General features: G+C 40.5%; 1 protein-coding gene across 1 annotated transcript; it reads left to right on the top strand.

Annotated features, from left to right (window-relative positions):
- Positions 1–14,611: 14,611 nt before the first annotated feature.
- LOC122658915 (caffeic acid 3-O-methyltransferase 1-like) lies at positions 14,612–16,951 on the top strand. Its single transcript, XM_043854069.1, has 4 exons — positions 14,612–15,039; positions 16,054–16,364; positions 16,460–16,524; positions 16,630–16,951. Exons 1-4 carry the CDS (start codon positions 14,630–14,632, stop codon positions 16,924–16,926), a joined length of 1,083 nt encoding a protein of 360 aa, XP_043710004.1. The 5' UTR covers positions 14,612–14,629; the 3' UTR covers positions 16,927–16,951.
- The last annotated feature ends 36 nt before the right edge of the window (positions 16,952–16,987 follow it).

Genomic DNA, 16,987 nt, shown 5'->3' on the forward strand with positions numbered 1-16,987 from the left:
TTTACCATAGGTTTTGAGGATCGACAGTCCTTCGAGCAAGTGGAGCATAGCCAAGGTGAGTGGATATGAATCATTCTTGTGGAATGTAACGCTGCTAAACACTGTAAAGATAATAAATGCTTTCTTCATTTAAAATTGCTATAAAGTTTATGAAATCAATGTTATAGATGTGAAAATGACTGTGTTATAGTTAATATGCTGCATTATGATGAATTGCATGATAATGAACTGCTAGACTAGATGCCGTAGTCGGCTTGGAAATTATTGGTATGGTGAGCCGTGGAAACACCGTACACTTCATATTTGAAAATGGGGAGTGTGGTAGCCCGTAGAATGGGATGCGGTTGACACCACTCAACTCATACTTACCATGTAGATCATATGGCTAGGTTGAACATACCCTTATGCTACAACCATTACCAGTAGGGGTGCATGTGTTGGGTGATCATGGCCTCCTGAAAGCCGAGGAGTTATAGAACCCGGGATAGGTTGTCATGGTTATCTTGGGGTCTGCCAAGGGAGGGAGTCGGTGCTCCTAATCCCAGCGCAGGATCCACCCGCAATGATTGAGGTGGCAACCGAAGAACGAAAGAGAAGCGACTGAGGTTGTTACCCGAGTCATTCCAAGTAGCATATACCTAGTGACTTAGTTGTGTTGCTAGGTGGACTAGAGTAATAAAATTGAATCCAAGCGTATAGATTCATGATGATGTGTTGCATCTGCATGCATGATTTATTATTTATTTGCTGGGCTCAGTGGAGCTCATCCCTCGAGAAATATTTTCTTTTTAGATGATTTTGCAGGTACCGGTTCACTTACCAATGTGTGCTGAAGCTGTTGATGAAGCTATAGAACTTCCGTACTTTGTTGCCCCATGAAGATCTTGTAGTTTTATTGCTTCCATCCTTTTGGAAGCGTAATCTTTTTGTGTATTGTAACTTTTAAACATAAATGGATATGTATATGGTATAATATAAGTACTTGGGATTTTATTGTAATTAATATAATTTATCTTTTGGGTAGTTTTTATCTTCCGTTGCCCTCTGATATACTTTCGTTATATATCTACTCTTGTTGGTGGTTTTGTGACATGTAAGTATTGCTTCTGGATCCTGGTGGATTGGCGGATATCGTGGGATATCCAAGTCACCAGCTCAAACCTCCTAAGGGGTGGTTTGGGGTGTGACAGGGGGTGAGCTGTTGGGTGAGGGCATAGGGCTAGGGCCTACTATGGTCAATGAGGGTATTGGCGCCTATAATTGTAATGCTGGTAAGGGTGCGGGCATGGGGAAGGTAGGAGATGGTAGCCGTATGGGAGCAGAAGCCCATGGGGACTGCAGTGTAGGAGGAAAGGGGGGGGGGTCCCAAAACTGAAGCAGAAAGAGGGAAAGACTTCCTCATCAAAGCGAACATGGCGCGCAATTATAATACGATTTGTAGCAAGATTGAGACAACAATACCCAACATGAGATGGACTGTAGCCTAGGAACACACATGACGATGAGTGATAATCCATTTTATGCCGATTGTAGGGATGTAAATAAGGAAAGCAAAGACAACCAAAACCTTAAGAAAAGAATAATCTGGGAGGCGGTGAAAAATAAGATGAAAAGGAGAGACACCAAGAGAGACCGTAGAAGGCATGCGATTAATTAAATAGACAGTTGTTTCAAAAGCAAAGTGCCAATAAATCCAGGGAACCAATCCATGAGCAAGAAGAGAGAGTTCCATTTCAGTAATATGTCTATGACAATGTTCAACCTAACCCTACTGCTCATGGGTATGGGGAGAAGAAATGCAATGAGCAATTCCAATTTTGGAAAAATAAGCAGGTAAAGTGCAATATTCGCCACCCCAATCAGTTTTGGACAGACTTGATTTTACGATCAAAGAAACGTTCTAGAAGTGCTTGAAATTTAAGAAACACATCAAAAACATCAGATTTACGCACATGGGGATCAAACCAAATGTATTTAGTGTTATCATCCACAAAAATCACATAAAAACAATGACCATCAATAAAAGTAGTAGGGGAAGGACCCCAAACATCACTAAAATTAAGTTCCAAGGGAAATAAACTTCTATTATGTGTTATAGGTAAAGATAAATGACTCGCTTTGCCCATTTGGCAAGCCTTACAAAGACTACTAAGACAAGGTGAGTGACATGGTAAATTATTTATTTTTCGCATATGACAGAAAAGATGCTCATGTGGGTGTCGTAGGCGACGATGCCAAATATCAACAGAAGTCCGAACAACGGTGTGAGTAGACGGAGAAGGAGGATGAAGTTCGTAGAGACCCCCATTACTCGGACTGGAGAGAAGAGTGGACTTGGTTGCCTAATCCTTTACAAGAAAATGAGATGGGTGAAACTCAAAGAAAACAGTATTATCATGTGTAAACTTTTGAACTTAAAGAAGAGACTTAGACATGGAAGGAACATGCAAAGCATTACTTAAAAGAAAAGAACGAGAAGAATAGGAAGGGAGAGATGAGGAACCAATGTGAGTGATGGGTAAACCCTTACCGTTACCAACATGCAATTGTTCTTGACCATTATATTCATCATAGTGAGGAAGGGACTGGATATCGGGAGTCACATGGTGAGAAGCACTATGGCCGGGTACCATGGGAGTGATGTAGATGGGTGCGGGGTAGGTAAGAGAGGCGGATTGGGATGGGGGTAAGATGGGATATTGGGAGCATAAAAATGATAGGTCGGGTGGGTGTAGTGGGCGGTCAGTGTCAAACCTGCCTCTGACTGACTGGGATTTTGAATGAAGGATAGGAACCTGTGACCAGTCAGCCAAACACACTGTGGAGCATCACTCTAGAGGTTGAATTCAGTGGAGAACCTCTGAGGATGTCATCCTATATGCCTGTTAGAAGATTTGTTGTAGACCCATGTAGTTGCACTACTCACAGCCCGATGTACAACTCTAGCTCCAGGTACTCTCTCCCCTACCCAAATATATGGGGCCCACATCTGTTTAGATGTGTGTTTGACCTTGGGAAGGGTGTTGATGCAATGCCCAAGTGATAGGCTTAACACCTGTGCAAGCCCAAAGGCCAAAACAGCAAGGTTGCATTCTCTGAGCGATGCACTGGGCGATTGGCCCAAAGGCCCAGTGAAACGCCCAGAGTGTCTGAAACTGATTTATTGGACTCCAGACACCTGGGAATCATACACATAGCCTGTGAACATCCTCCAGGGGTAGATGGAAATTTTAGAAACCATTACCCACCTCTGGAATCATATGGACCCCACCAATGCAGCCAGAATGGCCCAGAATGCACTCAAATATGCATTCTTGGGAAGTGGGACCTAAGGCCAAACAAAGCCTTAGTTATCCTAAAACTATAAATAGGGAAGGACTAGCTCTCATTTCATTTCCTGCTGTTGCTACTGAAATAGAAAGGGAGAAAGAGAAGGAGAAGGAAGAAGAAGAGAAGGAAAGAGAAGGAAAGAGGGGGAAGGAGAGACCAGAGCTGCCTCTGACATTGATCTCAGCCTACATACAAGATCAAGGTAAAGATCTCTATCTCTGTACACTGCTGTTCACCATGATAGACCATAGTTATCTGGTCTGATTGGTGTGTCTCTAACCAGTAGAGCTTAAAACACCATTGGGATGTGATGAGCACATTAATGTGTGAAATCTTAGGGTCATAAGCAAGGTTCAAAATCTCACGAAATTTTGCCAAATTTTGTATATCTCGAGCTGTCCGAGATACGATACCAATCCGAAATAAAAAAATACCATATTTCGATGATATCTCGTGAGATATCGACGATATATCGTGGACTCACGATATATCGCGAGATATTGAAAAAGTCACTAAAGTGTCACGTGAGGGCCAAGGTTTATACCATATTTCGCAGCTCTCGGTCGATATTTCGACTGAGACCTACTGAAACTCTATTTTTCTCTCTTCTTCCTCATTTTTTGCTCTTCTTCCTCTCTTCCAAGCATCATCCAAGCATTGTTGAAGCTCCTTGTCACCTGGAAGACGTCGGAGGGTCATCTAAGCTCATCATCCAAGCCTATTTTCACTATTTAAAGTAAATTCTATTTCTCTAAAACTATTTTTTTTTTTAAAATACTTTGTACAAATGTTGTTGGATGTTGATGATATTAATATATGTTAGACACTGGAGGGCGATCTACAGCCTCACGGTGTCGAAATTTTTTTTCCATATGTATTTTTTTTTTTTAATTTTCTGGTTTTAAAAATTCATTTTCCTACAACTAAAATAGGAAATAATTAGGGGTAATATGACTTAGATGGTAATGAATTAAATATATGTTAGACACCAATGGCCGATCTACGGCTTCACGGTGTCGGATTTATTTTTCTGCTCTTAAATAATTATTTTAATTTTTAAAAATTAAAAAAAATATATAAAAAATTAAAAAAAAATAGAAATAAATAAGGAAAAATATGAGTTTTAAGTTTAAAAAATAATGAAAAAATATGAAAGTTATTTCTACATGTTTTGAAATGCATTACATGTATATTATGTTTACTAATTTTCGATTTTGTTGTGTTAGGTCAATACTTATATTAACATTATATATAAAAAATTATTTTTAATTATGTGAAAAGATAAGGGTTAGGGGAAAAATATTAAATAACTATACAAGTGTATTAGTAATCTAAAAGTGTCAATTGAAGTGCATCTACATTAAGTTTTTTAATTATTTGTGTTACTTACATTGCAGTAAACAAGTATCATTATGGCGGATCGTGATAGACAACGTGCGAAGGGCAAGCAAAAGGTGGGGGAAAGTAGTCAACAAAGGGGGCAGAGGGAACGAAGAGAACAGAGGGAACAAGAGAGACCAGCCAGCCAGCATAGGGGTGACATTGCATGGTTACATGGCACTCCCACTGATGGGGATAAGAGAAAATCTATATGTAACTATTGTCACATGCAATTTATGGGAGGTGGGTCCAATAGACTTAAACAACATCTGACTAGAGGATCTAAAGATGTTGTAGGTTGTCATATGGTCCCTACTGAAGTAGCTAGGGAGATTGGTGATAGTTTGAGGGGAAAGAAGAAGAGGAAGGCTGACAAGCAAAGGATAAGAGAACAACTTGAGGATACAGTGAGGAGTTCAATGGGAGGAGGAAGACGATGCCCTGATGATGATGATGATGACTCCTCCTCTGATGATGATGATGAGTACATTGCAGTACCTGATAACATACAAATAGTAGAGGAGGCTAGGGATTTTAGGCGGACTGTTTCAAGGAGTAGAGTAAGTTTTCAAGATGATCAGTAGAAACAAAGAGTAGGGGGTAGTGGAGGAGCTGGCAGTTCTGGAGGTTCTAGATCTTTTAATCCTTTTAAAAGATCACAAAGTGTGAGGGCAGCCCCAACACCTCTACCAGTACCAGTACCACCATCAACATCTGATCCTAAATTGCATAAGAAGAAAGGAAGCAGTCAACCCAGAATCAAAGGAGCATGGAAGGGGATGAAGGGATTGGTTAAAGAATCACTAGCTAAGTGGATGCTATACCATACCATCCCAGCAAACACTGCACAAGGCCCCCATTATGATACCATGATAGATACCATTGCAGAGGCTGGCCCAGGATTCAAGGGCCCTACCCCATATGAGGTAATGAATGTTTATCTACCTCAATAAAAGAGTGAGATTAATGAGTACATTAGTGAGATGAAGAGTATGTGGGAGACATATGGGGTGACTATAATGGTAGATGGATGGACTGGGCCTACAAGAAAGTCCATCATCAATTTCATAGTTTATTGTGATGGGAGGACAGTGTTCCTCAAATCTGTGGATGCATCCAAAGAGATAAAGGATGAAAAATATATTTACAGATTGTTAAAGAAAGTAGTGAAAAAAGATGTGGGTATTGAGAATGTTGTCTAGATTGTAACGGACAATGGAAGCAACTTCAAGCTGGCCGGCGAGAAGATGATGAACAATAGTAAGTACCGACTCTTCTGGACTCCTTGTGCAGCCCATTGCATTAACTTAATGCTAAACGATATGAAAAAGTTAAAGTTGGTGAAGACTGTAGTTGAAAGTGCAAGACAAGTCACCAACTTTGTATACAACCACTCCTATGCACTCAATCTATTGAAGGAAAAATGTGGGGGTGACTTGGTTAGGCCTGGCATCACAAGATTTGCCACCAACTACATTGCCCTCAAAAGCATTGAGACAAAGAAGGCCAGGCTGAGAAGTATGTTTGCTTCTGAGGAGTGGTTTGGATGGAAGGGTTCCAAGACCTGCAAGTAGGAGGGAAGCACAAACAACGATGTCATCTGAGGACTTCTGGACCAAACTAAGCAAAGTGGTGAAAGTTTTGGAGCCAGTAGTTAAAGTTCTACATGTTGCTGACTCTGCTCTGAAGGGCCCAACCATGCCAGTCCTATATGCTGCAATAGACTTGATGAAAGATAGTGTCTACAGTGTGGCTCCTCGCAGTAGCAAACACTTCTTAGATATCATCAATGCTCGCTGGGAGAATCAACTTATGCATCCACTGCATAAGGCTGGTGAGTAAATTTGTTTTATGTTTACTAATTCATAGTATTATTATTTACTAATTACCTATGCATTTGACAATACCTCTATTCTATATGTCATATTTCAGCATACTACTTGAACCCTAAGTATCAATATAACAATAGGCTTGGGTTGAAAACTCAACTTATTGATGCTATGAAACAAGTAGTGAAGAAGTTGGAGCCAGATGGTGCACTACAAGAAATTTGCAACAATGAGGTGAGTCTTACAATTCATTTGAAAACTCAACTTATTGATGCTTTCAAACAAGTAGTGAAGAAGTACTTACTAATTTTTCACATGGGTGTAGATCAAGGTATTTAGGGATGCATTTGGAAGTTTTGGAACTGAGGCTACAATACAAGACAGAGCACGTGGTGATGCTGGTAATTCTTTTAAGTTTTAAATTACATATGTATTGAAATTTGAAAGTTGAAACAACATTTGACACATGTCTTTTTTGTTGTAAGCTTGTAATGCAGCTGAATGGTGGGTGTTGTATGGGGAATCGGCTGAGAACTTAAGAAGAATAGAAATTAAAGTCCTTACCCAAACATGTTCTGCATCTGGTTGTGAGAGGAACTGGAGTACCTTTGCACTCATCCACTCCAAGAGGCGCAGCAGATTGGGGTCTCAACGTTTATCTGACATGGTGTATGTGCACTACAACTTGAGGCTGAAACTGCAACACATACGCATGGGACATGAGGGAAAGAGGGGCACTATTGATCTCGCTGGCATCTTTCAAGTTGACTCAGACGATGAGGACCCTATTGTGGATTGGGTGAGGGATAGAGGTGAGTCAGTGTTGGATGAGGAGGGAGGTAGGCCCGACCCCATGATAGCTTCTGAGATTGGTGCTGATGTGGATGAGTATATGGCTGACGAGGGTCAGATACATGCACGGGAAGCCTCACCCATACCATTCCAGTCCACTGGTGGCAATGTTGCTGATGATGAAGACTGGTCTAAGTCCCCAAATGATGATGGTGGTGGTGATGCTGGTGAAGAATTTGACGGGATGCGAGAGCATTATGTGGTAGGCCAGGATACGGCGCCTGTAGAGCCACTCTGATTCACTGGAGAGACACAGTTTGATCATGCCACACAAGATACGGACCACAGAGCATGTACCCCCGCACCCCCACCCTCAGGATGCCCCCTACAACCATACAGCAGGAAGCGTAGGGGTCGACAAACACAGTTGCAACCTGATCACATGGACATTGATGATCTATCTAGCTGTGTTGGTGGTTTGAGTATGGGTGATAGGGAGGGAGGATCGACTGGACATTGGCGTGCCCCATCTTTTGACGCACATACCACTCCATTGGCATCGGATTATGGTGCATCACAACCTTACGGTGGATATGGATATGGATATGGATCATCATCATATGGGCAGTTTACTGGGGTAGGGGACTATGACTACTAGTCCCAGTCCCAGGGACATACTGGATCATCTTTTGTAGATGACATCTTTGCATACCGTAGCGGGACTAGCTACCAACCTCACCAGCCATACATGCAGCCAATGCCAATGCCTCTTGCGCCGGCGCCGACATCATATCACAGTGGATCATCTTCTTCACAGATTGGATCGATTGGTAACCCTAGTTTATATCCTAGGATTGGATACCTATAGTATGTTGATGACTCCATTTACATGACACTTGTGGATGACTACACTCGTTTCTTCTCCGATTCTATACCGTGGTCCACATATGTCCTTCAAACAGAGAACAATAGATGTCGACTCCAGCGGGGTATGAGTGGGATTGATCCAGGGAGGCACAACAACTATTATTAGCACTTGTAACTTATAAGTTGTAATTTGTGAACTTGTGAAGTTGTGACTTTGACACTTTCTGTATTGCCTTTAAGGCTTTAAGCATTTGAGCTATTGAGTTTTGACTTTTGAGTTATTGACTATTAATGTATTATGGAGTTTATGAGAGTATGATTATGAATTATGTCTTATGAGTTTTAATTATTTTGTTTATATTTCTTTTATGTCTTTAAGACTTTAACTGCCTAACCAATGTGTATTTAACCAAGATTTATACATTAGGGACGGCGACCGTATGTCAATCAAGGGTGCACGCCCAAAACACCAATTTCAATTCATGTTTTTGTAATTTTATGGTTTAAATGTGTTTATTTATCTTAAATAAGGGTGTCCATGAAGTTTCAGGCCTAGATATGGCCAAATAACCCCCGAGATGGACCCCCAAAATATTGCAGAAAAAATGCAATATTTCAAAAATATTTTACGATATTTCGGATATCTCAGTAGGCCTGAGATACCGATATATCGCGAAATATTAAATCTTGGTCATAAGCATGCATTTTACTCACATTTTACGGAGCTACTCGGATATTTTTCTGTGTTTTTCAGGTTTTAGGTCTTTTTTGTCATTTTATGCTATCGAGAGCTGAATCTCCAAATTCACATGTAAAGTTGCCCAATGTTTTTGCATGGTTGTGTTCAGAGCTAAAATTTAGGCTAGATGGACGTGACGGAATTCAAGTATGCATTCGTTTAGGCCATCACATGAGCAATTATCATTTTTGGGCCGTAAAAGAATAATGGGCCTGAAATGAGCTGAAATGCATGCCCGGGCCAGTCTGCATTTTTGGATAGTTATATTTGGCATCAAGGAAGACAATTATGATCAAGGGTTGAGATCCTCTCAAGCATTTACCCTCTTTTTGCATTTTTCCACTATTGGAGGAGAGAGAAAAGCCACATGAGACCTACACCTGCTCACTGAAGCAACCAAGGACAAAGGAGGAATTTCATATTCAAATTAGAAGTTTAGTGGGCTGCAAGCAAGGATCGGCCAAGATGGGATTTGCGCAAGAAAGAAAGGAGAAAGAGTAGGAGAGATAGGAAAAAAAAAAAAAAAATTCCATCCCACTCACGTTTCTATCCACTTCTCTCCTTTTTTTTTTTTCTCTCTCTTCCATCTCAATTCCCACTCACGGCCTCTCTCTCCCTCTTTCCTAATCTATCTCTCACAATTTCATCCCACTCACGGCTCTCACCACCTCTCTCCTATTTTTTCTCTCTTCCATCTCAATTCCCACTCACGGTCTCTCATCTCACACACACCCATCTCTCTCACGTTCCTCTCTTAAATCCTATTCCCTCCACTAAATTCTTTTCTTTTCTCTTATGCCACCTCACCTTCCCACCTCTAATCCCTAACTAACTCCCATATCCCTAACTCCCTTCTACGTGCCTAACCTCTCCCATATCTTTATTTTTTTATTCTTTTCTATTTTATCTCCTCCTCATTTTCTTCCCACTCTCCTAAAATCTCTCCCCCTCTTTAATTCTACTTCCCTCCATCGAATATCCCCCTTCTCTAATTAGATTTTCCCATTCTCTCTATCTCTTTTCTCTTATCTTTTCTCTTATTTTTTTTTATTTTTTTTATTTTATTTCTCCCACCTAACCACCCTCCACGGTTTTAGAAGTAGAAGAGCTCCCAAAACCGTGGGCTCTCTCCTCTCCTCTTCTCCTTCTTCTCCTATATATACCCCTAGGGTTGGGGCTTGTAACTTGTGCAATTTATTAATGAAATTTCTTCTTTTCTCCTTCTAATTTTTGGCTTTCTAAGTTTTAGTTTGATTTTATGATTTCAATTCCATGGTTGTAATATTTTTTATTCATGCTTTAATTTTATGTCTTCACTATGGTTGTAAAAATTTAGTTCTAGTTTAGTTTTAAAGCTTTCTAGTCTAGGCTTCTAATTCTAGTGAGAAGAATTAGAGACTTGGAAGAGGAAGCCATGCAAGGATTGTTCAAGTGTTCAAGCTTCTTCAACTATATTCATGCAAAGCCTAATTAGTTCATGCACTTTCAACTTTGGTAGAAGGGAGTATCAATTTCTTATTTTTATGTTCTTCTTCTTCTTAATCTCTTAATTCTTCTAGTTTCTAATTTCTTCTTCTTATTCTCTACCTCTTTCTTCTTCTATTAGTTTTATTTTATTAGTATTCTCATCTCCATTAATCCCTCCATTCTATTAGGAATTTTCATTCTCCATTATTTTTATTTTCATTCTCATTCTCTATCTCTCTAATTCAATCATGCTTTTAGGACTTTATTTTTTTTAGTTACTATTGTCATCATGCATTATTGTCCACTTTGTTTTCTTATTTTTAAGTAATTCGGAGTGCTTTATTTTATTCCTTTTCTTCTTTATTTTTCTATAAAAAAAAAAAGAGAGAAAACCTCATCTTTGTTTCTCTTCTGTTGCAAGGAGTGTGCACTCAGTCTAAAGTTTTTTATATGCCCAAACCCGACCACTTTTGGTGTCCCTCATAGGATTAAGTTACCTATGACGCTGCATCTTGACTTGGTTGGGTGGAATGGCATGTGACTTATCTTTGGAGGTGACCACTCTTGATAACAGGAAAGCGACACCGTGAGTGCTTTTGGAGACAAAAACGTATAGTAGTCCTCCACCCTACATTAGAATCCACTTGGAGTCGGACGGAGGTGGCTTTTGAAGACTATACGGGTTCCCTTGCTGTCAATCTATATGGCAACCTTACAGCTTTGGAACCATTGTTTCAATCGTTGAAGGCAATGCACCAACTGTCTATTAATTCCCTCGTGTTTCTTGTGATTTTCCTTTCTTTTGTTTGAAAAAAAAAAAAGAAGAAAAATTTTTTTTTTTTTAGGGAGACCTCAATTTTGGATAGGTGGTTAGGAATAATGGGAGATACACTTCCACCTATGACTTTGGGGGAAAGGTGGAACCATGCTAAGACACATATGACTTTGGGGAAAAGGTTTAAACAGGCTAAGGCAGCCAAAAGTAGTGAGTTAGAGAACAACTTTGCACTACCCCAGTATAATTTTGTTCCCCAACCCAACTATGGGTTTTCAGGAAATTTTGATTGATCACATCCCCAGACTATCCATGTTACGATCCACAAAAAACACGAAATCAGGTACAGAGTGCTCAAAACACGATTCAAACCGTTCAGAATGTAGAGCATGAAGTTACGAATCTGCTGTCCAAATTTCAGCTCAATCGGAGCACAAACGACCTCAGATCGCCGGTTTGGTCGTAACTATGCAGAATCCTTCTTACCTATGAAAATTCTGTTTTCTCTCTATTTCCTTGGTGTCGAGCCACTGCTTCTTTTTCCTCTTTTTGCTTTTGATTAAAGAGTCTACGGGAAAGGGGAGCAACAATGGTAATTTACCAAGTTGCCCCCACAACTTAAAACAACTTCCCAAATGACTAGACAGGCCCGTAGGCCCAACAAATTATACCAAAAAGTCGGATGTATGTTCTTGTCAAGGAAGATATCAACGAATTGTATATAAATAAAAAGATCTCTCAAGCTACAGTTACTCTTTCAAGAACTCGGCCTCATTCTCTAGTGACCTCTAATCATGTGGTGCAACAATATTGGTGCAACATATCTATCTGTAAATCCCGTCTTCTATGCTTGTACCAAGTATGTTGAAATTGACTTTTATTTTGTGCGAGATAAGATTGTCAACCATTAGTAATCTGTTCAATTCATCTCCACAACGGATCAACTTTCCAACATAATTACAAAAGGGCTACCCACTGCACGTTTTGAGTTCTTATGCAAGAAGTTGAAGATCCACGCTCTGTCCTTCAAAAAAATCTGCAATGCCAAGCCTCATGCTTCTCTGCTTGTTTGAGTAGTGAAACAAAACCATCAGCGTGGTTAATGCCACCGGGGATATCCGTTCTTTTTATTTTTTAGGTAGGTGAGCTCTTTACTATGAATTGAACTCCACATCTCTCTTAACACAGAATCCCAAGTCCTAAGAAACAGACTCCATGCATTCAAATCAGAACCAGACCAAAGCCACCATGGAACAGCAGCAGCAGCAGCAGCAATATGAGGATGAGGAAGCTTGTTTATATGCAATGCAATTGGCAAGCTCTTCAGTCCTTCCCATGGTTTTGAGATGGGTTGTCGAGCTCGAAATTCTCGAGATCATCACTAAAGCTGGTCCAGGAGCAGAAGTCTCACCTTCTGAGATTGCTTCTTAGCTTGCCACACAAAACCCAGATGCCCCCGTTATGATTGATCGTGCCCTTCGACTCCTATCCAGTTATTCTGTTGTCACTTGTTCATTGAAGAGACATGAGGATGGCCGGATTGAGAGGCTCTATGGGCAGACCCCGATCTGCAAGCTATTCCTTAAAAACGAAGAGATGGGATCGTTGGATATGTTGCTGCTTATGCATCAAGACAAGGTCCTCATCCAGGGCTGGTAAATATGAATCCCCGTTAGTTTAGCTATGTTTATGCTTGCTGTTTAATTTGATTCTTTCTTTTATATTTCTGCTCATTCCCTGGGATTATATTAAAAGGAAACAACATGGAGTAGGGTTTTAACTCGATGTTGATTTCCACATAGCGAAAGGATCCAGTTGCTCTACGCATCCGCACGAATTCTGACAACGCAACCTTCGCAACTCACGAACTCTTTTTCTCCAATGGAGATCTCACACTTCAAGTCTAAGGGAATGTGATGGAATCCCTATCGATACACACACTCAAAGGCGTGATCAGACCGAGAGAGAGAGAGCAACGAGCGCTAGAGAGTGAGGGAGGGAGAACGTGAGACGGGGAAAGAGAGAGGTTGCGGCAATCTCTTCTTGTGTGCAGCCTTCCTCTTACTCGTTATATATAAGTGGGGGGACCACCATGTGGCCCCACTCCTCTAGCCCTAGTGAGTCTATGGGTGCCACGGCTGCCCCAAGTGGGCACCCATGGGACCAGACCCATATTGTTTAACATCTCCCACTCGCCCACACAGGACACATCATCTCAATCATCCAATCAAATCTCTACTCTGTGGTGTATCTCCTCATACAAGAAATGAAGCGTGCGACCTAACAAGAAAGAACAAAGGTAGGAGTACTATATCAAACTTCCACTAACCAACATAGCACATCACTTATAAACTATCTAGGATACCCTAAACAATCCAATTACATCGGATCCAGTGCTCTCAATCCCTCATGATAAGTAGTGCTGACCCCAAAACATGTATTGTGCTCATGACTAAGTCAACACAGAAATACGACAAGTCACCCGGGCAATGAGCCACACAACAAGGGTGTAATTCCAAATAGTTTTCCCTATGTCCCACATGTCAATCCGACTATTTCCAGCAGCTTTCCCAATCGTGTCTCGTTGGACCACATCATCCATGATCCTAAGGAACACCTCAAAGTAGCGTCATTGGTTGTCCTCTTCATGCCATGGTCTCAGGTAGAGGTTATCCGTAGGATCAACTCAGTTTGATCCATGTAGCTCACACAGTAACCAAGTAGAGATCCATTTGGCCACTCTCACAAACGGTCCTAACAAAGCACATACAATATGAAATATATGCTATGGTGCTTCTCCTACTGAGATGGGCATGTCACTCATAGAATATAAAAGAACACCATGCGAATCTAGGTCCAGTCACACTGTCAAGCGTCTGACCTGAGTCTTTCAGTCCAATCACCTCCATGACGCCCCCCTAAAGTCTCACACTCAGCTCTAAGTAGGCTACACTGAGATATGGATTCTCTGTGTTCGACCATAGAAAAAGTCTCATCTTAGCTCTAACTAAGGTGTCACTTAATTTAAAAGCTGTCTGTTCATCTCGCTCGCTATTTCTTTTATCTCAATCGTCCGTAAACAGGTAGGTGAAGGGATGTGACCCATGAGCAGGCCTCATAATCCTCATTAAATTGTATCACAAGGTAGGATGTTCTTGTCAAGGGAGTATATATAAACAAATTGTATATAAAACAGAAAGATCTCTTAAGCTGTCACGATAATTTTACCAAAAAATAATCTCCCAAAAGGGAATCTGTAAATATCATGTACGCCTCATCATCCTCGTCATCAACGTGGTTAATTAATGCCACTGGGGATCAATTCTTTTTTATTTTTTAGGTAGGTGAGCTCTTTACTATGAATTGAACTCCACATCTCTCTTAACACAGAATCCCAAGTCCTAAGAAACAGACTCCATGCATTCAAACCAGAACCAGACCAAAGCCACCATGGAACAGCACCAGCAGCACCAGCAGCAATATGAGGATGAGGAAGCTTGTTTATATGCAATGCAATTGGCAAGCTCTTCAGTCCTTCCCATGGTTTTGAGATGGGTTGTCGAGCTTGGAATTCTCGAGATCATCACTAAAGCTGGTCCAGGAGCAGAAGTCTCACCTTCTGAGATTGCTTCTCAGCTTGCCACACAAAACCCAGATGCCCCCGTTATGATTGATCGTGCCCTTCGACTCTTAGCCAGTTATTCAGTTCTCACTTGTTCACTGAAGAGACATGAGGATGGCCGGATCGAGAAGCTCTACGGGCAGACCCCGATCTGCAAGCTATTCCTTAAAAATGAAGAGATGGGATCGTTGGATATGTTGATGCTTATGCATCAAGACAAGGTCGTCATGCAGGGCTGGTAATTATGAATCCCCCTTAGTTTAGCTATGTTTATGCTTCTTGTTTAATTTGATTCTTTTTTTCTATTTCTGCTCATGCCATGGGCTTCGAGAAAAGGGCAAAAAGGTACATTAAGCCCTATTCCGTATCTCACAAAATATTTTCATTGGAAAAGTTCCAATCCTTGTTGATTTTCTTCCCTCCAGATTGTAGGGTATATAATAAACTAGGTAGTACATGAAGCAAACAAAAGAAAAAAAAAAATAGTTAGTACTAAAAATAATTCAATAAAGGTCCCTGTCTGGTAGCAGAGACTACGCGGGTAGGCAAGAGCCAATGAGCGCCCCCATCGATTCAATGAATAGGGGTAGAGAGGTCATTTCATTTTAATATAGACTTTTTTCTCGGTTGATTTGACTCGGGGTTCTCTGTTGATGACATTACCCAAGGTGGATCCTTTAGCCAAATTGTTTTGTCTTACGCTCTAGCCGATGGCCATGCTGAAGGTAGGGTATAAGTCAATTTGTATTTTTCTTTCGTTCTAAGAATGCCAATATATATATATATTTTTTTTTCTGTTTTTTAGTCAGACAGAGAGGGATAGAGAGAGATGCTAGCATAGACTACGCCCCAGACAAGAAACATTTTCCCTTCAATATATACTTTTAGGGAAGTAGGTTCCTGTCTGGGAATGTGCCTATGCCAACACTCCCATGTGTCTATCTCTCTCCTCTTAAAACAAAGGGGCAGAGTTGTCTTTTCATATGGGAAAGGAGAGAGATAGACTCATGGGAGTGCTGGCGTAGGCCACACTCTCGAATAGAGTTCTTTTTCCCACACTTTTATGTTGACCGTGATTCTGGTCACCGTGACCAAGGTCATAATGAATTTTATCAAATCACAAAATTTGGCTTAACAAGGTCTAATTCATGGAGCCTTTAGTTATCACAAGGTAGCCAATAATTTTGCTGAAGATATTAGAATATTAGATAAATTCCTTGTACGTATTCAACTATTCTTGTTTTTGTTGTAGGTTCCATATGAAAGAGGCCATTCTTGAAGGTGGAATTCCATTTAACAAGGCATTTGGAATGACAGCATTTGAGTATCAAGGTGTGGACCCTAGATTTAACGTGCTTTTCAATGAGGCAATGAAAGGCCAAACTACCATAACTATGAACAAACTTCTTCAAACATACAAAGGGTTTGAAGGCCTAAATTCAGTGGTCGATGTTGGTGGTGGATTTGCAGTTGCCCTTAAAATGATCACTTCCAAGTACCCATCAATCAAGGGTATTAACTTTGATTTGCCTTACGTTGTTTCAGAAGCACCATCCCATCCCGGTAATATTTTTTTTTTTTTTGGCTGCATTATTTGATTTTCAGTCAATGGATTTAGATGTATAACTTCAGATTTACTTAATCATTTTGATGAACAGGTGTGGAGCATGTTGGAGGTACCATGTTTGAAAGTGTTCCCAAAGGGGATGCTATTTTTATGAAAGTGAGTTTCGGATTTGTCTTTAGATCTTTCATCAAAAGCAGCAAATAGGTTATGTTTTCTGACATATTCATTTATGTGTTTGTTTATACATGAACACACTTTCAGTTGATATTGCATGACTGGAGTGATGCACATTGTTTGACAATTTTGAAGAACTGCTATGAAGCATTACCAGAAGGTGGAAAGGTGATCATCGTTGATGTTGTTCTTTTAGAAGCTGTCGAAACTAACCGTATAGCTCGAGCTGGATATCAAATTGACAATTTAATGATGATGATAAATCCTGGAGGAAAAGAAAGAACTGAGAAAGATTTTGAAGACCTTGCCAAGGGAGCTGGGTTTCGTAGTTGTCAAGTGATTTGCCCTGTAATTAACCTTTGTGTCATCGAATATGTAAAATAAGACATGCAAGTTTTACTTTGACTAGAATAAGATGTTAGATATGGTATATCAAATCCAAATA

The sequence above is a fragment of the Telopea speciosissima genome, chromosome 4, assembly GCF_018873765.1.
Source record: "Telopea speciosissima isolate NSW1024214 ecotype Mountain lineage chromosome 4, Tspe_v1, whole genome shotgun sequence".
NCBI lineage: Eukaryota > Viridiplantae > Streptophyta > Magnoliopsida > Proteales > Proteaceae > Telopea > Telopea speciosissima.

What these genes read in the sequence shown, in the direction of transcription:
- LOC122658915 (XM_043854069.1), top strand. Translation starts at nt 14,630, where the DNA reads ATGGAACAGCACCAGCAGCACCAGCAGCAATATGAGGATGAGGAAGCT. An exon ending in AAGGTCGTCATGCAGGGCTG is followed by an intron (nt 15,040 to 16,053) that starts GTAATTATGAAT and finishes TTTTTGTTGTAG; the next exon opens with GTTCCATATGAAAGAGGCCA. An exon ending in AGAAGCACCATCCCATCCCG is followed by an intron (nt 16,365 to 16,459) that starts GTAATATTTTTT and finishes TTTGATGAACAG; the next exon opens with GTGTGGAGCATGTTGGAGGT.